Here is a 25,228-nt window from a genome sequence, read left to right on the forward strand (position 1 = left end):
CAATAAGATGGAATAACTATACCCAAATTATCAATCAATACAAAGATAAAGACATTTTCAAAAACCTCCTAATTTTACCATCCATACCTCCTCCATGAAAAACTTAACTCAAGTGGGTACTCTTGCAAATCAAGAAAGAAATCTATAGGTAAGTATAAAAGTCATACATGAGTATAAGAGCTATAAGGAACACAATCCATCTACACTTCTAAAACTGCACCACTTTTGGGGGGCTCTCTTTATTGTTTATTTTATTTTTAACTTTAAATTTTATTTCTAATCTATACATTCACTTTACATCCAGATTGTAGCCCCCTCCTTCCTCTCCTCCTGGTCCCTTCCTCCCACCCTCTTCCCTAATCCCTGCTCCCCTTCTCCTCAGAAAAAGGGAGCCGCTCCCACCAACCCCAGCACAAGAAGTCACATCAGGACTGACCTTATTCTTATCCCCTGAGGCCTGGCAAGGCAGCCCAGTCAGGATACAGTGATCAAAAGCAGGCAGCAAAGTCCATGTCACAGGCAGCACTCACTCGACTTACTAGGGGACCCACGTGAAGATCAGACTGCCACTAGGTTCCATACAAGTGGGGGCCTAGGTCCACTGCTTAAAGAGGGTCACATTGACAGGGCAACCGTTTCAAGGCGACTGGTGATTCATTTCTGTGGGCCCAGCCATGCAGCTCTTAAACAATCACACTATCATGAAAATGCCACCCACTGGTTTCCGATTTTAGAATCAACCCATAGGTTAAGCAGGGAAATTTTAAAGAATTAAGGATAAAAGATAAATGGTACAAATGGCATCACACAAAAGTCCAGCAGTAGAACTGGTACAGCCATCTGCTCCATCTTACACAGCAGTCTCCCCAATCAACAGTCGAGAAATAGAGATGTAAACCCATTTTGAATTGTCAGCGGTGACTGTTTCTTAGAAGTCGGCTTACTTTTGGTTGTCTCCTATTCTACATGGCTTCCCTCCTTTTTCCATGTGTTATATGGGGTGCCGCCTACACTGTTCAAATGTGCACTTGGACAAGCTCTAAGAACATCAGAGATGCTCTTGTGAGAGTTATCTCATTCGGCATTTACAAAACAAACACACTTCCTGAACATTGGAGGGGAAAGGTCTTACTTCCACCTACACATGCAAAGAAAAGAGAAACCAATTTGCATCTAATGTCACAGAACCAATTCTCCAACACCTCCCCACAAAAAAGTTGATTCATTGGCACTGTACCTGATAGGCCTTTAGAACCCGAAGCCAGCTTTTCCAGGTGACTGTTGATTTTCTCAATGGCTCTGAAGTTCTTGTTCCTTTTCAGGACATCCACAACAGACCGAGCGTGCCCATCTAGCAGAGTAGGGTCTGCTCCAAAGCTCAGGAGCATCTGCACATCCTCAGTTTGTCCTAGAGCAGGCCAAAATGAGAAAGGGGGATGCTCATGGCTCCTTCCATAAGGAGATGTCCCCATGAGTGCTGAAGGGACTGGGGTCCCTCTGGTTTAAGCAGCCTAAAATGACAGCCTTGGGCAGTCCACCCAACTCCCCCAAAGCAAGGAGTCCTGGTGTGGAGTGGGAAGGACAATAGCTTTTAAGAGGTTCAGAAGTGCGCTCCTCTCTACCTTTCTCCCCTCTCCTTGGCAACAAGCAGAGAGAGGGGGAATCTGGTTACTAGGCAACAGTTACAGCTGTAAGGATAAGAGCAAGCTGTGACTTCAGATTTCTTTATCCCCTGGAGAGGAAACAGAATATTGTTCCAGAAAAAAAAATAAATAAAGATAAAAATGAATATGTACATACATACATATATACATACATAACACACAGATACACAGACACACACACACACACACACACACACACACACACACACACACACACACCGCTGTCTGACTACAGAAGAAAGAAGTAGCAATTGCTTTGGCATTAGGGTTTTGTTGTTATTGTTGTTGTTGTCATTGTCCCAACCTTCTGGCTGTCAGCTCCACTTGTGCGCTGATGTACATATCTGACAAGCATCAAGGGGTCTCAGTGATCACAGATGTGACTATTCTTGGAATGGAGCAAGTATGTCCCTGGGGTGCACAGGACTTACACAGGTTCAGAGAAGTAAATCAAGACCTTCCACTCACCTGTGTACTTCCTACAGCTCACTGCCTGACAGGGTATCTCTATGCCAAGTGTCAGCCTCTCCCCGTGCTGTCCTCCTCCTCTCTGTACTCACAGCTGCCTCTCTCACTACACAAAGAGTAAACACCTGCTTCCTACCAACTGAGATCTTACTGTGGTAGGCACAGTACTCAGCCCTAAGATTCCTGATCCTTGGTGTCTGTATACCTAATCATAGATTAATCTAGGCACTGTTGTAATGAGACTCTGCAGGTCCCAAATCAGCTAACCTTAAGAAAGATTGTCCAACTGGACCTGACCTAGGAATATGAGAGTCAAACACCAAAGTTCTGGAAATCAGAGAGGAAAACCAATCATCAAAGAATCAAAGCTAGAGGACAGGGTGCACAGCAAGTTCTCCCCTGGTGTTTTGAAGGTATGGGATGCCAGAGTGTGACGTCGTGTGGACTGCAGAAACTCAGAGCAACTTCTGGCAGATATTCAAAAAGGAAGTTGAAACCTCAGGCCAGTATCTTAGATTCACCCCACCAATTATGCCTGAAAGCAGACCTAGAATTCCAGATGAGAACACAGCCAAAGCCAACACCTTGCTTTCAGCCTTTCTGAAAAATCAGCAGAAGACCCAGTCACATCATGCAAGACCTACAGAACTGTGAGCTTAAAAATGAGCATCCAACAAAGGGAAGGGTGTCATTGCAGGCCACCATATTGATGGAACTTTGTTACACAGCATAGGAAACTAACACAACTATTATAGTATTAAAAAGAGATGTAAAGCCTTCCCATGTAAAGGCTATCAAATGGACAATAGAAACTAACTGGTTCTTGTTTTAAAAATCATTGCATGAGCAAGCAAGACTACTTAGCACTTGCCACTAAGGCTGACACCCTTAACTTAACCCCTGTAATCCATATGGGGGAAAAAAGAGAATCAACTCCCAAAAGATGTTTTCTCCTTACACGCATCACACATACACATACACAAATAAATAATTAAAATTTAAAACATATACTTAGTGTTGATTTAAAAAAAGAAAAGGAAAGAAAAAAATCTCTATTTCCACTGTTGCTTGCTCACCAAATCTGCTCCACAGAATAGTATCACCAGGCGTAAGCATCTTTCCTGTCACTTCCATCCACTGACCCTGAAATTTCATTACCCCTGAGAATGTGGGATAAAATGTTTTGTTTGTTTGTTTGAGAAAAGGTCTCACTATATAGACCAGACTGGCCTCGAACTCAAAAGAGATTCACCTGCCTCTGTCTCCCCAGTGCTAGGATTAAATGTATATGCCATCACACATAATTCAAAGAAGAAGAAGAGGAAGAAGAGAGGAGGAGGAGGTAGAGGAGGAGGAGGAAGAGGAGGAGATAATGGTTCTTATGTGACCAACAGAAAGCAGATACTGATGGGTCTCTGAAGGTTTGGGGAAATCGGTGTCATCAAAGAGCTCCATGGAGTGAACAGCTTTCCTCCTTCACAGTCTAACAAGGCTGTCCACGTCACCACAGCCAACCTCCCTTCAGCTATGCCAGGCTCTCATTTAGGTGGCCAGTACAGCACCATGTGTATGACAGGATGTAATTCCATGTTAGGTTCTAAGGACCATAAAGACCATGTCAGTTACCTGGCTCACGGTTTATCTCAGGCAGCCAACACAGATTTAGCATAAGACCAAGGCCCTTTGTAACATATGGGAAGGGTGGGTGTGGGGGAAATGTAGCCAGAAACCTGTTCTTGAATCACTTGACCCCACGGAAACCACTTAGGGTCAAAAGAGTACAGGAGCCCCGTGACCCTCCTCACCTACTACTTACAGCCCATCCTCCTAGTCATTTTAGCTCAGGGGTTGGAGCCTGCCATGTGTGGGTTTTCTAATGCCTGCAGATTGTCCACTGCACATCCCAGCATACTGTCCCTACTCACGCTTGAGGGAGTATCCCGGGAAGTGGGCAGCAGCAACATGCAGGACAGTGCAGCCAGCATCATCTCTGTGGTTGATGTGACCTTTCCACTCAGGCTTGTCCTCCATTATCCACCTGAAGAGCTGGCTTTCCCCTAGGCAGAAATCAGTTCAAATATTATTTTCTATATAAAATCAGCAAAGCAAAGCAACTATATGCCTCCCAAAGGGATCCAAATGGGACTACAGCACACATTTCTACTCTCCACCCAAAGGTGAGAAGAGAGGCAAGCACTGCATGGTCATCGCAGGTCGGTCTCCCTAGAAGCATGACAGGGACTCTTGCCCATGTGATTTTCTGAGAGGGAGAAACTCAGGAGAAAGGGGGTAAACAACGCAGGGCAGGGCAGGGCAGGGCAGGGCAGGGCAGGGCAGGGCAGGGCAGGGGAAGGAGCTGAGAACATGTATTGAGCTGCATCTGGCTCTAGCTATTGTAAAGAGGAGACAGGTCAGGGCCTTGAACTTCAGGACACAGGCAAATTTCTTTCTTTCTTTTTTTGTTTTGTTTTGTTTTTCGATACAGAGTTTCTCTGTGTAGTCTTGGCTGTCCTAGACTCACTTTGTAGACCAGGCTGGCCTCGAACTCACAGAGATCCTCCTGCCTCTGCCTCCCGAGTTCTGGGATTACAGGCGTGCGCCACCACCGCCCGGCCACAGGCAAATTTCTAATCTTCACCTGTCTCATTTGAAAATGGGTCCAAGATTAGACTACTTTCAGTCACACTTCACTTTTAAATGTTTATCTTGCGATCCCTGTGTAAGAGGAAGGGGTAGCATCATGTACAGAATCTCACGAGTATAGAATGGTTAGTGGTGGAGCAGAAATAAAAGATGGAAGAAGAAAGCCCCAGGCCCTGGCCACCCCAGGCCCCCCAGGGAAGACGACACAGCCAGGAAGAGCTAAACAGAGCTTTCTTGGCTCCTTCTGGTCCAGGCAGATGTCAAATTTACACCTGGCAAGAAAACACAAGTTTCTATCTGAAGCATTGGTGTAAGTGTATGTGTGTTAATGATGGACTCAAATGTTTAATATTTTAAACCGAATGATGAAGCTTTAAAGAGTCTTTTTTTATGAAAATGACAGCCCTGTTAGCTCTAGGGGCACATGGCCTGTAGTCCCAGCTACTCTGAAGGCTGAGACAAGAGGAACACAATCCTAAGGCCTTCCTGAGTTATAACATGAATTCAAAGCCAGAGAGAGTAACTAGCAAAACACGGTCTCAAAATTAGAAATGGGTGTGAGGGTGAGAGTGGCTCAGTGGCAGACAGCTTGTCCCGCATGTTAAAGGCCCTTCCTTCTATCCTAAGGGAGAAAGAGGAAGGGAGGTAGAAGAAGAGAGAGAGGAGGAGAGAGTGTGCAGCCTTTGGCAGTGTAACCAACTACATTAGTATTAGCTCACGGTCTTCTCAAGGATCTCCCAGCCACGGTCCCAAAACACAGTGCTAGGCCCTCTGGGCTAAAGAGAAAAACATGTTGAGGGACAGAACCATGCAAGCTACCTCTGTCTCAACAGTTATCTGTTCCAATCCCTATCTGGGGCTCTATCCTTCTGTCTAAAAACTTAAAAAACATAAAATCTTTACAAGCTGGATCTCTGGTAACTACTAGGTGTCAGGAGAAATAAAGATGTTGTGTACTCGCTGGAGACCTGAATTGCTCAGACAGTCTGCTTCAAGTGGCTCAACTCTGGCAGAGCCCTCAGGCTCTCGATGGTGGGTTTGTGAAGGGGACACTCACTTGCTTGGATGCAGAGCCGCATGAGAGCATGGAGAGGGCTGGGTCCTATGGTTTCAATTTTTGCACCAATGGAGATGAGCCACTGAACCAACATGGGTACTTGTTCCATTTTATCATAAAGTCCAATGAAGGCATACTTCTGGGAAAACACAACAGCATATACTAGCAGTCATGGAAGTTACTACATCAGTACTAAACTTAAGCTCCTTCATCCTCACATTTTTTAATCAGAACAACCTGAATTGGTTATGCTCAGCCTGCAAGCACCAGGAATAACACATCTGCAATGAAACAGCTGCTGGGGAAGTCCATGGCCTCCTTCCTATAAAGGCACATTTCTAGAATCACCCCCTTACCTCAAAGAGATTTTTCAGTGACAACTCAGAGACATGGATATTGCTTGGCAGTCGGTCTTTCTTTGATGACAACAGTAGAAATGACTGCTTGTAAGGAACAACAAGAAAAGATTGGCATGGTAACATTATCCACAGAGGTTATTAGAACACAAAGGTTGTTGTATGAGTCAACAACAACAAACAAAAAAACAAGCTTCATTTAATTTGTAAAGCTACCTACAAAGTTTGTCAGCCTGAGCCATGATAACCAAAGTCTCTCTATCTAAATTCCTTCCTGGCTGACTGTGAGCAAAGCTCTTTCTAATTCCCTCACAACCCACTAAGGACAAGCTTCTCTAATATGAAGCAGCATGGCAGGGGATGAGGGCAGCCTGTTGTCGCACAGACCTCATGTTCCAGGCTCTGTATGACCACGCCTAGAGGCATAACCCCAGCCTCCCTCACACACATCCCTGCCAATGGGCTAGGGGCATAGTCGCTAAAACTAAGGCCACACTTTGCTTCTAGGTCCTTTCAGCCTGGCTCAGCGATGCCCACCTCCACAGACCCAGTGTCTCTGTTCAGGCCTAGAGAATGGACTCAGGGTTCTGAGAGTTATGACTACTGGCCTGGCTTTTACAAGATGCTCAGTCCCCAGTGCTTACAAAGTGCCTACACATCACTATAGCCTGGATTTTGGGCCTGCTCCCTTGGGCTGGACTCCTGGGCCTTACCTTAATCGTGTAGGATGATAATGTCAAGTCATTATAAAACTCCTTAACTCAGAAGTTTAAGAGATGGCTCAGTGGTTAGAAGCACTTGTTGCTCTTCCGGGGGACCAGAGTCTGATCCCCAGCACCCAGATGGCAGTTCACAAACATCTGTAACTCCAGCTCCAGGGGGTCTGATGCCCTCTATTACCCCCCTTGGGCACCAGACACACTTAAGCAAACATCATACACATTTAGAAAGAAAAAGAAAACCTGTTATCTCGGTGCTTAGCACATTATAAAGCTTCAGCACACACGAGCAAATTACCACTAGGTGCCCTTAACCATTCTTTTTAAATTCTCAGCAAAACCCTAATAAAGTAACACTGTATACTACAACTTACAAATGAAAAGCTGAGGCTCAAAGGAGAAATTATGGGTTCAAGTAGTAAATGAAACATTATGCCTCAAGGATACCTCCAGTCTCACTTAGCTGTTACTCACCAGCTAGCAATCTCTTAAAACTACACAGAAACCTTGAGTTGTGAAGATGGCTCTCTTGGTAAAATGCATGTCATGCAAGTATTAGGATCTGAGTTCAGCTCCCCAGCATCCACATAAAAATCTAGGCACAGAAACAGGCATCTATAACTCCAGATGAGGCAAGAGAAGATAGGCCAATCCCTGAAGCGCATGGGCCAACCATCTTATCTGAATGATGAGCTCCAGGTTCAGTGACAGATCCTCTTCAACAAAATAAGGTGGAAAGTGATTGAGGAAGACACTCAACATCAGCCTCAGGCCTCCACACGCAAGCACATGCATCTGCATGCACATATGCACACACAAAGAAGTACACATCACATATATTGTACACAACACACACATATACACACAGAGGCACATATGCATTAAGTATGCATGTGTACACACACCCACACAGAGATAAATAAACAAATGTTTTTAATAAGTTATTCTGGTATCAAGATAAACAAATAACACATTATATTCTCTTGGGGTCAAAGAAGAAACTAACTTAATAGAGAGTGTGTTTTCCTAGTATGAGAGTAACTTCCTGTACTCACATGCCATAATCCTTTCTTTGCCAGCTTATCTATTACAGATTGCCACACTTCTGTTGAAAATCCAGCAGTGAAAATATGATCAAAGCAGGGTAAGAAACTCTGCAAAACAATGGAGTCACCTGAAAGAAAATGCCATAGTTTAGAATCATTCAAGTGAGGGAAGTCAGAGCCTTGAGGAACAGTTTCCAATGCAGACCACAGAGAGTCAATGGTAAATTAAAGACCTCAGCAGGAAAATACATTTCAAAGTAAAGCGTGCACACACTAAGAACAATAATATTTAATAAAGAAGAATAACTCTTAGCAGATTAGAGGAAAAATACTTAAAAGTCACAGGAAAGAACAAAATCACCAATGCTGGAGCATTTCCATGCCCTGCAAGAGCAAACAGAGGCTCTGCAGTTAGCAGCCAGGGCTTCAGATCCAGCTCAGCGCCTGCAGCTGACCCAGGAGCCAGATGCATCCCTCCCCACTCCACTAGGCCAGGAGCAGAGCTGACCGACCCCTGGACATCTGACTCTTCCACTGGGCCAGCAGCAGCAACAGGATGGCTCTTTGGGCCACCATCTTACAGATCCTTAAAGATGTGACGTCTAGTCAATGTATTATTTATACTGGGCTACATTAGGACAGAGTTAAGTGTTGACATGTGCACAATCTGTCTTATGTATAAGACCAACTCATATTTAAATATTTAAATAAAGCAGGGTGTGGTGGTGCATACCTATAATTTCAGCACTCGGGAGGCAGGGGCAGGCAGATCTCTGAGAGTTCGAGGCCAGCATGGTCTACAGAGTGAGTCCAGGACAGCTAAGACTACACAGAGAAATCACGTCTCAAAAAAAAAAAAAAGATTTCAAAATAATAAATCCATGCTCCAAGACACAGAATTTCTCTGTCCCATGTGTGCACATATCTTTTCTTCTCATACTTCATGTTACAAAAAAGTTAACACTTTTCAAGCTCAGAGGGGGATAAAACCTCCTAAGGTTCCACAGTGCTACCGAACTGTGGTCAAGTTCCAATGTTTAGTCAAAAGTCTGCTTGATTGAGCTTTAGTTTAAAAACCATGTCTTCAAAAACAAAATAATAACAATAATAATAATTTAAATATTGATGAAGGTTCCACTTTCATCTACTATATCTCCTTAAGATGGATAGTAAGTGTTCATTGTCCACAGCCATAGTGTATGGTCTTGTTTAGAACAGAAAGTCATGTGTAGGTTGAGTCATCGGGTACGGTGGTTGATTCCATTCTGTTATTTCTCGTAGGCAGTATACCTGCCAGTCCAAAACAAGTCGAACTGACTAACTGATCGCAGCGCCCGTCAGGAGCTTGCCCCTCTGGTGGCTCTTGAGTTTTACCTTCGTGTGGTACAGTGGGCTGATCATGTTGCACTGAGGGTAGATTCAAACACACACCAGACTCATGACGCAAAAGCCAACTTTAACAACTTTTGAGTTCAACTTTTTTGCAAAACATGGGTTTATACATTTTTTAAAAAAGAAGCAGGCTGTTAAATTTTTAATTAAAAAGTCTCCAAAGTATGAGAGAGAGAGAAAAAAAGAACAAAATCACCTACAACAAGCAGTATAAGCAGGAGCTCTCTAACCAGTGACAAAGGAAACTTACACGGTATAAAACAATACTCCAAATGCCCTAAGTCATAGTGTAACAGGACTTCACTGTTTTTAAAAAGGCACAAGCCACTGAGGCTTCCAAATGCTTTCTGGTAAGACCAGTTTCATTCCAACTGAATACATTAGCCCCAAAAGAACACTCTGGACTCATTTTTCCCATGAGGCATTTGGAGTAAGAAACAAGGAATTAAAATACTTTCCTCCAGTTTGACTTACTGCTCATAGTTGTGAAGACTCCAACAAGGAAATCAGGAACCTGCACTTGGTCTGGGCTTCTCTGCAAAAGTCGTAGACCCTCAAAAAACATTCGAGCCGCTTCATAGGGCTGGAGCAAGTGCAGCAAAGAGTAACCAGCTCGGTAGTATCCCTGGAAAGGCAAAGTAAAGCTGTGGTTTTCCCATTGCCTCTAAGAAAAGCAAGACGGCAATGTGGAAAAATCCAACTTCATAAGTCTCGCTGTGCAAACTCAACTCTCCTCTCCTCCCCCCACCCCACCCCCATGAATGTGGGGTGAGGGGGCTTGTGTGGAAGCCAGAAGTCAATGTCATGTGTCTTCCCCTATTGCTCTCCATTGCACTTTTTTAAAACTAAGAACTCTCACTGAACCATTTCAGCAAGACTGACCAACTGGCCAGCCAGCCCTCAGGATCCACCTAGCTCTCTCTCCAACTAGTGCTGGGTTACAGGCATGTGGGTACTGAGTTCCAAACTGAGTTCCTCATGCTTGCTCAGCAAGCACTTTCCCCACTGAGTCACCCCCTCAGTCCCAAGAACGGCTTCCAACAAGCATGAGGCTCAGGCTTCCCACATTATACTCTGTGCCGTGTTTTTCTGATATATTTTACCTGTTAAAAACCTCTAATTCCTAATGTGACAGAGAGGGAAAAAAGCAGGCTGCTTCCGGTCGTGTCTTTGGCTTATTGTTCATACTGCTAATCACAGTCTGGGCAGGAGAAGAATGAAAAGTGTCCTATGACTGCTGCTCAGGAAAAGAGTGAGACTTCTGCGTAAACACAGAAGTTGTTCCTTATTCTTTTCACTCCAAGTAGACACAGTGTTCACTAGTATGTAAGAAAAAAATGCAATGATAAGCATTGAGTATTGCTGAGTTCTGTGTGATAAGCAATAGGAACAAGAGGCAAAAACTTTTTTTTCTGTAAATAGAAGAAAATTACAACAAGACGGCTCAGTGAGTCAAGGCCCTTGCTGCCAAGCATGACTTGGGTTTCCTCATCGTCCCAAGCACGACTTGGGTTCAGGTCCAAGACCCACAAGAGAAGAAAAGAACCAATTCCCACAAGTTGTCCTCTGATTCCACATACATCAGGGCACAATCATGCTCCCAAAACACACACACACACACACACACACACACACACACACACACACACACTCTAAATAAGTGAATAAATAGGTAGATAAATAGGTACATACATACATACATACATACATAAAGTAATATTTAAGAGGGAGGCTGGTCTGGTTTTACATACATACGGGTGCAGGACTCCACATAAGAGGGCACTCACTGCCTTCTCCAGTTTAGTCATCTACAGTGGCAGGGATCCCCCAAGACTACTGTCATTTTTAACAGGAAGTGCTCTCGATCTGGATTCATGCAAAGGCAAGCATTTTAAAATTCTGCTTAACCTTGATCTCTCAGTATTTATTGCCTTTCTTTGGACATCTAAAGAACTTAGGTAACAACTAGAAAAAAAAAGAGGGAAAACTACATTTGTATTGTGTTGGGTTTATTTGCTTTCCCACCACGTAAGCTGGCACAGAATTTCCCATTTATCTGTTTCCTCAGACCTAAAATCTTGTCTTTTATTCTGTAGATATGAAGAGAATGGGAATATGCTATCCCCAAATGTGCTGCCTTGGCATAAGAATTACTTTAAGAGGAAGGCATTTGTGATTTAAAAGAGGCAGCCTAAAGCCTTCCTGGAGCTTCCCTAGCCACTTCACACAGGATCTCCTGGGAGGACAATTACCATCAATCCCCTCACTTAAAGAAGCTCTTGGCTCCCAGAGACCAACCTTCAGCACTGAGGTGAAGGCACATAATCCTTCTTCCGGAAACACCTCTTACTTCCAATTGGTTTCCCCCACAAGTTGCAGCCCCTACACCTAAGGTTCCTTTCAACTTCTCACTCTTGTTAAAAATGACATAAACTACGCTGGGCCGTGGTGGTGCATGCCTGTAATCCTAGAGAGGCGGAGGTAGATAGATCTCTGTGAGTTCAAGGCCAGCCTGGACTACAAAGTGACAAAGCAAGTTCCAGGACATCCAGGGCTGTTACACAGAGAAACCCTGTCTTGAAAAAAAACAAAAAACTAAACAAAAAGACATAAACTTCTGGGCTTATCCCCTTCATTAGAATCTTCTAGGAAATTCTTATTTTAAAAAATAGTAACAAGTAAAATTTATGCTCTTTTCCTCATCTTAATCCACTGGGGCTCCAGCCACTGAGCTAAAAGGGGCTAGCATTTTCCTCTACTACAGAGAACAGTGACGGGGGAGAATAAGAGAGACGCCTAGGAGCTCTGAGTAAGAATGGAACATGGCTCTGGTTGCCATGCTGTCAGGAGCTGAGAATATAAGCACAGGAGGAAACTGGGAGCATCCTTCAGAACTTCCTCAGGCCACAGACACAACAGTGGGAAGGCAAGCAGGGCCCAACTACTCCCCACCCTGGCATGCCCTTGAGAAGAATCTCAGAAATGTGCTTCCGTTTTCAAGCTCAGTAGCTTCTAAAGTATCTATCCTCTAAGCTGGGGACATAGCTCAGTACAGGAGTGCTTTCCTAGGTGTACTAATGGTCAATACCTACTTACAATGCAAGATATCCAAGCCTTTCTCCTAGTATTTGAGTCATGCGTGGCTCCAGCCCCCTACCTCTTCCCATTGTGTTCTGCTTCTAACAACTTTAGGGCTCTAATTCTAGAAGCCCTAAACATCCTCTTATTTTATGGTTGAGGACCCTGAGCTGACAGCAAGATCTCTAGTGCACATCAGAGATTGTGATGGAAAAGCTAAAGTTTGGTGTTTTCCTGCTTTACGGAGAAGCCTTTCTCTCTCAGATCACTAACTTAACACGTCACAGTCTACTAAATCAGATAGCTATAGACTCCTGTTTAACTTGAAGCCTCATCTTTTACTTCCATGCTATTCTTCTCTTTGTTTGAGTATGAATTACTCAAGGTCTGAGATGATGTCTCTCCCTCCTTTTGTGTATCCTGAAACACCAGGGATGAAGCTGCCTTACAAGGTGGTCACTCAGGACATTTCAACTGAAAAAGCATCAAAGTAGTACTTGCCAGACCAGTCATACTGGTGCACATCTTTAACCCCAGTACTCAGGAGGCAGGGACAGGCACATCTCTTTGAGTTCAAGACTAATCTGGTCTATATTGTGAATCCCAGGCCAGCTAGGGCTACATAGTGAGACTCTTAAAGAAAAGAAAAGAAAAAAAAAAAAAAAGAAACACACACACACACACACACACACACACACACACACACACACACACACATACACTCTCACACACACCATACACTGACTTTTGCTAACAGCCTTACTGGCCTCTGGAACTTCCCTGCTCCCCTCAAAGGGTTTGATTCTACTGAACTACTATCTGAAATAAAGCCTTGCTAAAATGAAGTAAAGACCACCTGCAAATCAAGCATCTTTGTCTAACTATCTCATTTCCAAATGAGGTCCTCCAGTCTCTCACTGAACTCCAGCTAGCAGGGAGTCGGGCTCCACTCTCCCCAGGCAGTATGTTTCAACACTCACCATCCCTGTACCTAGCTCCTCTGGAGAAAGGTTCCCTCAGCCCATGGACTTCTGTCTGAAGAGCAAGTGCATTTAAAGAGAAGCATTTCTAGAATATTCTCTTTGCAAGAAGGGAAAAAAAAAAAACAAATTAAAAGGAGAGAAGAGGAGCGATGAACCCACTCTTACCATACCTTCACATAGGTTGGGTCCCACTGGAGACACTCCTTGGCAGCAAGAAAAGCCTCGTTCCATTTCCCAAGACTGTAAAATGCATTGGATTTGTTGCACAGCATCACAGCCAATTCCCGAGGGGGCATCCTGTGAGCAAGAACAAGGCAGCAATCAGTTAAGCCATCACTCTGTAAAGGACAGTCTTCAAAGGCTACCGCTCTGGAGCTGGCTGCTGTCACCAGGCAGAGGGTTTTAGCAGGAGGTATCTGTTATGCATGTAAGATCTGTCAATTTTAACTCCCTAAAAAAAAAAAAAAAAAAAAAAAAACCTGGAACATTTACAATGTACAGGCCTATGTTTCCCTGCTCCCAAATACTTGCTCACACTTTTTTTTTTCTGAGACAGGGTTTCTCTGTGTAGCCGTGGCTGTCCTGGACTCGCTTTGTAGACCAGGCTGGCTTCTGAGCTCACAGGCCTCTGCCTCTGCCTCCCTGAGTGGTGGGATTACAGGTGTGAGCCACTGCACCCAGCTTCTGCTCACACTTTTAATGACAAATGCTTTCAACATCTTAATTCCATTCCCCACACTGATCGATACAAATGTTTTTATTTGTAGACAACATTGGAGAAAATGTAAAATGATGATGCCATAAAGACAGGGATGGGAAGGCATTCCTGCCACGACTTTCAAGAGTGCAGATGTGGCAGGACACATCCCACACCCACGCCATAGCAGAGGAAGGACTGCTCAGAACACGTAATTACACAGTCTCCATTGCCAACCCTGGAAACAGGCTGTAGGTAAGTGGTCTCTCCAGGCTGGAGGCAGGGAATTCCACTGTACTTGAACCCACTGGGTGGATCAAAGGGAAGACAAGGGCTCTGGGTGAATGAGACCCCAGCTTCTAACTCCTGCTTGTAAGGAGGGCCATAGTTGGAAGGTGGCCAAAGAAGGGCCCTCGGAAGCATGGCTGCACCCAGAGCACATATGGCAACAAGGGCAATGCTAAGAACAAGCTGGAAGAAGAAAGAAGGTTCCAAACGCACCACAGTATCTAGGGAATCCCAAGTGCCACTGGAATGTTAGACACACAGGGAGAAAACAAGACTTAGCAGTTCCTTTTCATTTTATAAGTGTGAAAATAGCAAGTCACTATGCAAAAACAAATTATCTAAATCTTGTAAATAAAAGCAAAAAAAGTCTCTGTTCCTGTCCTCACTCTCAAGCTTCCGTATGTCTGCCTTCACAACTGCTAACTATCCTCAGCCCAGAACACACAGGAGACACTGAGGTCAGCAGCAGAGAATTAGGAGAGAAGGGAACACAAGTCAAATACAGGACCTTTGGGAGAGCAGCCAGTGCTCTTAACCTCTGAGCCACCTCTCCAGCCCCCAGCCAAGAACAATGCATGCAAGACCTCTGTTCAGATGTAACTGATGGAACGCCAATTCTCCACCCTGGGAGGGGGGGGGCAGGGTGACTGCAGCTGAACCTCTGACATTCACTCTGATACCCATGATTTGGTCACTACCCCTTGGCAAGATGGCCTAGAGGGCACATAGAGGAAGAGGGTGCAGGCTACCCTGATGAGACCTAATAGGCTGTCCCCAGACAGTTGGAGTAGGAGGACCATCAGAGGTCTAGGGGAAAGGAAGAGGCATAAGAGGGAAGGAGGGTGGGATGGGAAGAGAAGAGGGAGGGGATAACAATCCAGGTGTAATATGAAATTATAATAAATAAAATATTCATTTAAAAAAGCCAAACACAGGAACAGAAAAGGCTTTGGATGAGGACGACCCCCGCTACACAGATGACTCCTACCTGTAGGAGGGACATATCACTTCTTCAAAGAGCTCTCCCCACTCCACCCAGCAAAGCAGCAGCCCTGGTAAGCCCAGACTTCTGGCCTCCAGAACCGGAAGAGAACAATCTGTAGTCTTAAGCCACTAACTATGTAGTTATTTGTCGAGCAACAAGAAACTAATAGTACAATACAATAATGCTGAGGCATCAAGTACTTTTTCATGCATACAGGGAACTTTCCAGAATTACATTATAAATTATATATAGAAGTAGGCAAGATTTGCAAAAGCGAATTTCTTATGAGATTGTTTATTTTGAGAAATATAATTATTGTTCATACCTTAATGCAATGCTGCTTTTATTTTTATTTCTATGGGAAATGAACTTCTATAGTTAATAGTTTAGATTCTTTTATCAAGCTATAGATTTCATCATACTATTTATGTATCACTATTCTTTGTTCTTATTTGATCTTCTGCTTCCCACTGCCCTCCCCCTTATCCCTATCTTATTGTGGCTGGTTCCCCTCCTTCCGCTAGATAGTCCCCCAATATTTTAATACATTCATAATTATTTTCTCAGTTTTGATTTATAATTCAGACTACATTGATAGCTATAACTATAGAAATAAAGGCTCTTTGCCATTCTCAATAATCTCTAAACCTGTCACACAATACTACAAATCTGAGGAGGAAGAAAGGTCCAGTGAGCCCTAGAAGGCCCGTGGTACACCTGTGGCCAGGGGTAAATGGCAGAGAAATTCAACAAGATGAAAGCAATGACAAGAAAGAGGCTTAGGGTCCAGCCACCCCAGAAACTCTCGTCCCTTAACCAGACAGGAGGGGAAGTTCCATTGTGTTTCCTAACAGACTCCTGCTTCATTTTCCATTTCCCTGTTCCAATACCATTCCTTGACTCTCTGTACTAACAATGAATAGAGGATAAATAGGAAGTGGTAAGAGAAAGGAAACAGAAGCTAGGTGATAAGAAATGTGGAAAAGGGGGCTGGAGAGATGGCTCAGTGGTTAAGAGCATTGCTTGCTCTTCCAAAGGTCCGGAGTTCAATACCCAGCAACCACATGGTGGTTCACAACCATCTATAATGAGATCTGGTGCCCTCTTCTGGCATGCAGGTGTACATGCAGGCAAAACACTGTAGACCTAATAAATAAATAAATATTTTTTTAAAAAAGAAAAGAAATGTGGAGAAAACATAACAATAAAAGGCTTGCTTAGTCAAAAAGAAAACCAAGGCTAGGAAAGCTGAATACTCACCGCATTGTATATAAGTGCAGAAGAATCTGGATGGCTTCATCATACTTACAGATGAGCAGAGAGAAGCTCATGGTGTTAAGAACCCGGGTGCCAGATTCTTTCCACAGATGAACATAGACATTTATGTCTATCATGTAGAAAGTGGAAGGCTGGCTCTCCTGCTTGTTACCAGGTCCATGTCACTTCCAAGGCTGTTTTGTGGACTCCACAGTTTATTCATTCTAGCCCCACCCACCTTGAGAGAGCACGCCCAGTCACACCTCCTACTAAGACAGGATGTCTGAGAAGACCTTTCTTTTCTCAGTTTCCTTGCTCCAAGAATATTCCATTTACTCTGTGTTAGAGACCTGCTAGTAGCTGCTTTCATGCATAGGACAGTATAGCTGGCAGGTGTTGAGCACTGAGACAGTCACATTCACAAGTCACCACAGTCCATGAGGAGGTCCTATTCCCATGGTTCACTTGAGAAAGCAAGCTCAAGGAGGCTCAAGTCACTTGCCTAATGATCTGTGGGTGACACTGTCCACTTTTTACTTAGCTCTGATCAATTCCAAATTTATGGCCTTGATCCTATGCATGTCCAGACAAGTAAAATTCAGTCGATGGTCCTTCTTTCCCCACATAACATCCTGAGAGAAAGGGTGCTGTAATTCTACAGACCCCATCTGTAAGTGGTTAGGAAATGGGGCCAGGCCCTTTCTTCTTAATACTCCATAAAACAAGCCTGAGAATACTTGATCCAGAAGTTGCTGATACCCCAGAAAGTACTTCGTCTTTCCCATCACAGCCTCGTCTGCTCACTGTTACAGGTCTAGGACCTAGCACACAAGGCCAGTTAAACAGCTGTGGAAGAACCACACCAGACATGGAAAGGACACAGATGACTATCTCAGGTTTGTCTCAAAGGTTGGTGAAAAGGGCCTGACAGCCCTGGCCACACGACAGGGACTCTTTCCAAGTATGTTGAGCAAAGGCAGGAGAGGAGACCCCTAAGAAAGCCTTAAGAAGAAACTATCAAGGTGATGGGAGGAAAGTGGGGTTCAAAAGAAAAGCCCCTTCCAGTGCGCAACAAAAGCAAAGTGGTGGGATGTTGGCATAATGTTCTTGTGGACTATGTACAGTTTACTCTTGTTTATTTGAATGTTGATTTCACCACCCCATTCCCTGGATCAATCTGGACACTGCATTGTGACGTTAACTCTAAGCATGTCCAGTTTCAAGTTTGTGTAAACATGTCACCATTTGGTCTCTGTGTTGTGAATAAAAACAAACTAGCCAACGCTGAGCAATAACAGAATAGGGTGGGTCATCCTGATTGAGTGAAGGGAGGAGAAAAAGAAGAAAGGAGAACATGGAGCCACAAGGAGAGACCGGGAACATCAAGAGAAATGAACATGGCCTAGGAGATGGTTTTAAAGCAAGTGTAATGTGACAATGTGACAAATCTGAATGGAAGTAAACTATACTAGCGTGGAGGCTCAGGATGGAGTAATCATTGTGCAGCACTGTGCTGTAGACTAATTAAATAGATCCTGGTCTCTATGTGTGCTTATTTAGGTGTAAAGTTGGTTAAGGAGTAACCGCTGATATTACTAAAATAATAATTCAATATTAAATATTAATGATCATTCAACAGTGGGGAGAGTATTAGATATGATAGCAGTACATGTACCTATGGGGACATAAAGTCTGTTGAGTTTCTTGTTGGCCAAATCAATTCCTGGATATGTAATAATTCTCATTGCCTAATCATTTCGAGTCTTCTCAAGGCGCTGGAGGAAGGAGCAGAACTGAGCACATCTGGTAGCCCTGCTGGGAAGGAGATTTCTGAACCCCACCGCACTCCTTAGGTACAACTTCTTGAAAATGAGGCCTGTGACTCCTACACATCAGAACACAAACCCCTCCCACACTCTCCTGTGATTTCCAAATTATGTGTCTTACATTTATCCAGAAATGACTAATGAGGACATGAGAAAATGTCAAGAACTAACTTAAAGAAATAGAGATATGTTTTGCTTCCAAATACTGCCAGCCATTTCCCAACAAATATTTATCGAACTGTCCACTCATGATCAGAGACTAGAGCATGAAAAACCCACAGAATGACTGATGATGGCCATCATGGGTCCTTTACAAAGCCGTTCTGTTGCTGGGGACTCCAGGCATCCAGCTGTGGTGGTTTGTTATAATGCCAACATCCTACACGCTAATGCAAGAGAGTGAGCTTGAGGCCAGTCTGAGTTAGACAAAAAAGGAGACAAAAATGATTTCAAATTTCGGGGAACTATTTACAGGGAACTAGCCTCATGGATGTTCACCACAGTGGAAAAGCTTCATAGTTTGTAAAAGATTTAAGTCAACTATAGATTACCCATGCAACAGGATCCCATACATCAGCTATTTTGAAAATAATAAAACAAAACATTTAATGACTGGGTGAGTATGCAAAGGAAACATATGGGCTGCACAAAGTCATATGATCACAAATTAAATTTTCAATAGATAATGTATTGAAAATATGACAAAATGGTAACAACCACACCACTGAGATTAAGTAGGGGTTGAGTTTTCCTGGATTTTCAACATTTTATGATGTGTGACCATGATAATCATACCATAAATGCTACTAAAAGGAGAGTGTGAGAGTTTAGCTGAATCCCAGCACAGATGTTTCTCTGGTTCAATGACAGTCAATGACAAAGACAGTTTGAAATGCTTTCAGAGACACCTACAGGGACCTCTAGGTGCTGTGTGGGTAAATGCTGAAGACAGTTCTGCTCCAAACCCTGCATTCTTTCCATGAATCATGTCAAAGGGAAAGAGACTGGAATAATGTTTGTCCTGGGCCACTGCAGTAGAGACTGGGACCTCAGACAAAAGCCTTTCAAAAGGTTTCTTACTGCGCAACTTCCTGAACCTCTGCTATGGGACCACCAAGGCCAGGATGATAGATAGAACTCTTTGGCTCTTTATAAAATAATATCATCAGCATCCTTACCATCATATGGTAATACAAAAATTTCCAGGCTGGATTGATGATTCAAGGCTAAGAGCCAACACTCACATGGTAGCTCACAACTGTCTTTAATTCTACTTTCAGGGGGTCTATCACCTTCTGGCCTCTGCGGCACTGCACACATGTTATGTGCAGACATACATACATACATACAAAGCACCCATACACATAAAAATAAATAAACTACTTTTAAACATTTTGTGAACTAATTCTTTGGACAAAAGCAACATTTTGGTTATGAGTACTCTGAAATCTGAGTTGATCTTTTCCCTCTGTGAGGTAGTCTTTGAATTTTTTGGTCTTCCTGTGTCATTTTTCATAGAGTGTATGCATAGGAAAGAACACAGGCGTAGTTCTAAACTAGCCTATTGTGGTTATCCATGCAGACAAGGCGTTCTGTGGCTCGCATCAAGCCAGTGTCTATTTAGACAGAACTTTATTGTGGGTCTCTGAAACAACAATGAAACTGGATGTGGTGACCTTCTCACCTTGTCCTATGCCCTAAAAGTTTGGCTTTGTGGCCAAAAATGACATAGTCTCTGATCTGTGCCATACAAGAGACATAGGTGTTAGCCCATGTCTTCCCAACCAGCCAGAAAGCTGTGAATTCAGGGTCCCAAAGATCTCAAGCAGATCTCTGCTCTCTGAGAAACTTGTGTTAAATAAGAGACTCCATTTTGCAGAAACATCTATTGCCTGATTTCTGTTAGCCTGGCTAGTGCTGGAACCACTCTCAGCTCAGGATCACAGCTGTCACAAACCACAGGCTCGGTAGATAGCGATGTCACACGTTTTCATGCATGGTCAGACATTTCCATCCACCTTTAACCACCTGTGGTAACAATGGTCTTTACACACTGTCCTAGTCTGTCTCCGAGAGTCAGTTTTGGATGGCAGCTCCACAACTTCTACAGCTTAGAGAGCTCCTCCAGCTTCTCTCACTCAGCCACCCTCCTGCTGACAGTTAACCTGCTTAGCTTGGTTTTGGTTCCCATATACCCTGACTTAGAATTCCCTTGGCATTTAATTACGCCTGTCTCAACACACACACACACACACAAAAAAAAAATGTTCCGTGCTAATGAAAAGTTCTCAGTGAAGTTTGGCCACCATGGCATCACATATGTTCACAGCTCAGCTGTCCCCTGCCATGTGAGTTTATGGACAAAGGGAGGAATTAGGGGTGAACAAAGAAAGGAGAGCTCTTCTGGTCTTCTCAGTCAAATCTGAAGTCTTTCAAGTGTACTTTTAAAGCCCGACATACATTCCTTTCTTAGTAAATTGTTCTTAGTCCAGAAGGGAAAAGAAGGTTGAAATTGTTCGGAATTCCTCATACAACTCCTAAACTCAGCACACTCCTTGTAACACTTTCTTCTCCTAGGGACAACTTCTGATCAGCTCATCTTACCAGCTCTTTTTGACATGTCATCTCTAAGGGAACACATGGGTTACCTGGCCTTTACATACAGGCCAGTTGAAGGGCTAGAGCCCCAAAATATGGCTGGACAATAATAATTTTCAGCTAGCAGAAGCTGCTCTCTTGTTCCGCTTAGGGTAACCTGGTTTCTTGTTTGCTTTGGTTTTATGTGCAGCTTGGGGTTTGAGCTATCTGCTTGGACACAGCTTTGGTTTAAAACTTTGGTTAATATGTACAGCACTACATCAACTTTTGGTCACTTTTTTTCCTCCACAGATGAAATGAAGCTATATACTAAAGTAAGAAGACAAATTATTTAACACATTTCAAAGACAAATCACTGAAATTTAAATCTGCCACAGAAAAAAAATTTTTAATTTTCATTTTGGCTACAAATCACTTCACATTATAGAAAAATCCAGTACAACTGGTTGGGCATCTCAGACCCTCACTATCACTCACGCTGTAACACAGCTGTGAAGAGAAGTAAAAGTAACTCGATTTGTCTTACAAACTGAATACACTTCTAGCAACTACTTGAAGTGTGTCTGTTGATCTCAGAGTATACAAGGCCTGTCAGCAATGAAGATATTCTAAAGAGTTAGACAAGTCCCTTCCTTTGCCTATAAGACTACACGGTCCCCAAGAAATTAGAATTCCCCTAAGAGTCTCACCCTGAAGCCTGGTGCCAACCAGAGAGGAAACTTGTCTCCCTGAAGGAAACTGCACATCCTTCTGACAACATCACACTACCATGCAGGAAAAGACCAGAGAGGGAAAAAAACAATGATTGGTCAATGTGTTCACACCTTGACTATACACCGCTTAGCTATACATACCTCTAGCCCTCTGCATAAACCATCCACAAGTCACTTGGGCAGAGGCAAGAATCTTTTCTAATTCTCTGGCTCCTTCTCATTTTCTGGTTCATTCTATCTTTACCTGTGTCTGGCTTGTTCTCCCATTCAACCTCTCTCTGTAAAGCTCTCCTGGTAAAACTGCCTCCTCTCTCTCTCTCTCTCTCTCTCTCTCTCTCTCTCTCTCTCTCTCTCTTTCTCTCTCTCTTTATTGCCCCTTTAAGTAGCTTTCCTTTCCTCTCTCTTCTGGTGAGAGTTGGGTGGATCCTATTCTGTCAAATCTTTCTTTAATTTGTCACTTTTTCTACCACTCAATTAGACATCAATTTCAAATATGGGCACGTCCTTCTACAAACGATCTTTAACTTCACTTCTCAGGCAATGTGGATGTAAGGCTATGAACCTAGGTACTGAAATATGAAGGTGTGTGGTGCTAAATGTCCTTCTGCACTAAGCAAAAAGTTAAACCTCAAAGGAAGAGGAAAGAGCCCAAAGAATGACAGGAGGTTGGTGGGAATGTTAACTGAGGAATGCAGAGGTCTGCGCTTGTATTTGAGTGCACACTTGGCCCCCAGAATGTATGACAGCATTTGACCCAGGAGGGGTCATTTTCTCAGAAGTTGGGCAGGAAGAGCACACTGCCTCCTCTTTCTGTGACGCCATCTTGAACACACTGGCTCTGTGTATGCCATCATGCTTGTCTTCTCAAGGATGAAAAGGTCCCTGAAACTCGAGTGTCTCCTAACGGCGGGAAGAAGGAAAGGAGAAGGGCTACCCGGCTCTCGTCACCACTCAACACTTGAAAATAAGTAACACTTTCTTGAAGTCCCCCAAGTAGACTTCCTGTGTCTCACTGGTGAGAAATAGGAATTGGGGGTGGGTGGAGTCAGTATCTGGCTCTATAATGGCAGGTGTTCAAAGAGAAGCTTTACAGGAGCGCAGTTTCCACAGCAAGGTGTCTCCAACTGCGCCTGTGTCCTTATTGCCCAGCTATTTCCTGGAGTTACATCACAGTGGCTTTGGTCTGACTGCTGCTAATCTATCCAGCTGCTCTGGGAGCAGCTTATCCAATATGGCACCACTAGCCATAGACAGATACAGACAATTTAATTCAAATTAGGTAAAACGCAATCAAAACACCCATTCTTTTTTTTTTTAAAGATGTATCTTTTTACGTGTGATGAGTGTTTGCCTGCATGTATGTATGTGCATGGTGCCCAACATCAGAAAAGGGTGTTGGATTCCCTGGAACTGGAATTATAGGAGTAAGCTGCTAGGAATCCAACCCAGGCCCTCTGCCAGAGCAGCAAGCACCCCTCATGCCTGGGCCATCTCTCCAGCACAAAGCTCCCCTCCTCTGTCACTCTAAGCACATCTCAGATGCTCTACGGCCACATGGCTAGTGGCTACTACTGTTCTTGCTTTTTAAAAAATGGTTCTAAACTGTTTCCATCATAGCAAAAAGTCCTACTGGGGAGTGCTGTCCTGGATAGAGCTGTCACCCAGGTGCAACATCAAAATAGTGTTAACTCAGCAGAAAATTAGTCTCCAACCCAGGTACCACCAACGGATGAAGAACATGCAGGGCTACACATTTCTCTGCGCTCTCAACATTCACGGTGCCACCGTGAGCATCTGCTGCTTTCTCTTCTGACTAGCCTTTAATGCAGAACAAGCAACACCTGTGAGCACGGGCTAAGTTCTCTTGGGACAACTCCCCGAACCATAGTTGGGGACAAACTGTGGGGGTCACAGGCAGTGCTGAGCAAACCTGCCGGCAGCTCCTAGAGCATGCCTTCTTTGTACTTAGAGCACTGCAGCCAGAAATGGGTTTGCTACTCCAGAGCGTCTCCAAACTACTAAGTACTTTATACCTAATTCCCTTTAAAGGATGAACAACTGGAAAAGCCAAAACGCAATCCAATAAAACCACTGTTAACACTGCAAAACAAACATGAAGAAAATGTTCTGACATGCTTTCGTGAAACAATTTGGGTGTTTGTTTGCTTGCTTGCTTGCTTGCTTTCGAACGGGATGGAGAAAGGCCTAACATTTTACTGGTTTGTTCTGGACTTGGCTTATTGCTGAACAGAATTTTCAAGACAGTCAATTTTTAGATTGTAAACGTCCCCTGACAGTCAGATTAAGACTTGACTCACCTCAGAATGACTCACTCTTGTCCCTTGACTAAGCAGTACTTGAAAATATGTCTTTCATTAAAGTTCAGATTACAAACGAACAGCTCACTGTGAGGAAAGGAGAAGCAGGCCTCCTAGGGCGGCTGATTAACTCGACACTGCTACATGACTTGATTTTTACAAGCAGAAATTAACACAGGACTAAAACAACTTGTATCTGTCCAACCTGAGGAAACAGATTTTGAAAGAAATACTAACTAGAATAACAAAATACTGAACTTAGTAAAAATAGTAATTCCTATGTAAGTTTTGTTTTGTTTAGGTTTTTTTGAGACATGGGTTTCTCTTTGTAACAGGGCCTGGCTGTCCTAGACTTGCTCTGTAGACCAGGCTGAACTCAGAGAGATCCACCTGCCTCTGCCTCCTGAGTGCTGGGATTAAAGGCATGCCCCACAATGCCCAGCCTTACAGGAGCTTTTATAAGAGAATCCTTATGAAATATCCACAAACATCCTGAGTTTGCAAGACTGATTTATAGGAAAAATAAAATAAACTTTACTCACCTATCAATCTTTGTTTGTTTGTTTGTTTGTTTGTTAAAACAGGGTTTCTCTATGAAGCCTTGGCTGTCCTGGACTCACTTTGTAGACCAGGCTGGCCTCAAACTCACAGCGATCCACCTGTCTCTGCCTCCCCAGTGCTGGGATTAAAGGTGTGTGCCACCTATCAATCTTAACTTTTAAAAATAACCTGAATTTCTGTCTGGGGAAATTCACAATTATAAAATGTCAGATCCAGCCAGATTTGATGGTGCATGCCTCAGCACTCAGGAGGCAGAGACAGGCAAATGGCTGTAAGTCGAGGCCAGCCTGCTCGACAAAGCAAGTCCAAGACAACCATGGATACACAGAGAAACCCTGTCTCTAAATAAATAAATAAATAGTTAGATCTTCCTTTTTTTTTTTTTTTTAAGTTTTTCCTTGGTATAGCCTTCTTGGCTGTCCTGGATATATCTGTCCTTATTATTGAATATATTTCAACAAATTTTTATTTAAAATTTTAATTACATTTATGTATCTACGGTGGAAGGGGAGTCCTGTACTTAGGCACACACCCGAAGGTCAGAGAACAACTTGCAAGAGCAACGCATGGTTTTCCCTT

General features: G+C 43.6%; 1 protein-coding gene across 3 annotated transcripts in view; it reads right to left on the bottom strand.

Moving 5' to 3' along the window:
* The window catches only part of TRANK1 (tetratricopeptide repeat and ankyrin repeat containing 1), a 78,010-nt gene that overhangs the window by 40,725 nt on the left and 12,057 nt on the right, over nucleotides 1-25,228 (bottom strand). For 2 of the 3 annotated variants that reach the window (XM_084754807.1, XM_084754805.1), the window contains exons 2-8: nucleotides 13,577-13,703; nucleotides 9,820-9,970; nucleotides 7,963-8,081; nucleotides 6,189-6,272; nucleotides 5,833-5,971; nucleotides 4,058-4,189; nucleotides 1,238-1,408 (exon numbers count right to left, since the gene is read on the bottom strand). In XM_084754807.1, the coding sequence (XP_084610933.1) occupies nucleotides 1,238-1,408; nucleotides 4,058-4,189; nucleotides 5,833-5,971; nucleotides 6,189-6,272; nucleotides 7,963-8,081; nucleotides 9,820-9,970; nucleotides 13,577-13,703 (923 nt within the window). The remainder of the gene's footprint in view (nucleotides 1-1,237; nucleotides 1,409-4,057; nucleotides 4,190-5,832; nucleotides 5,972-6,188; nucleotides 6,273-7,962; nucleotides 8,082-9,819; nucleotides 9,971-13,576; nucleotides 13,704-25,228) is intronic. The other variant, XM_084754806.1, reaches the window with a different exon arrangement.

The sequence above is a fragment of the Acomys minous genome (assembly GCF_964271855.1).
Source record: "Acomys minous genome assembly, chromosome: 13".
Lineage (NCBI taxonomy): Eukaryota > Metazoa > Chordata > Mammalia > Rodentia > Muridae > Acomys > Acomys minous.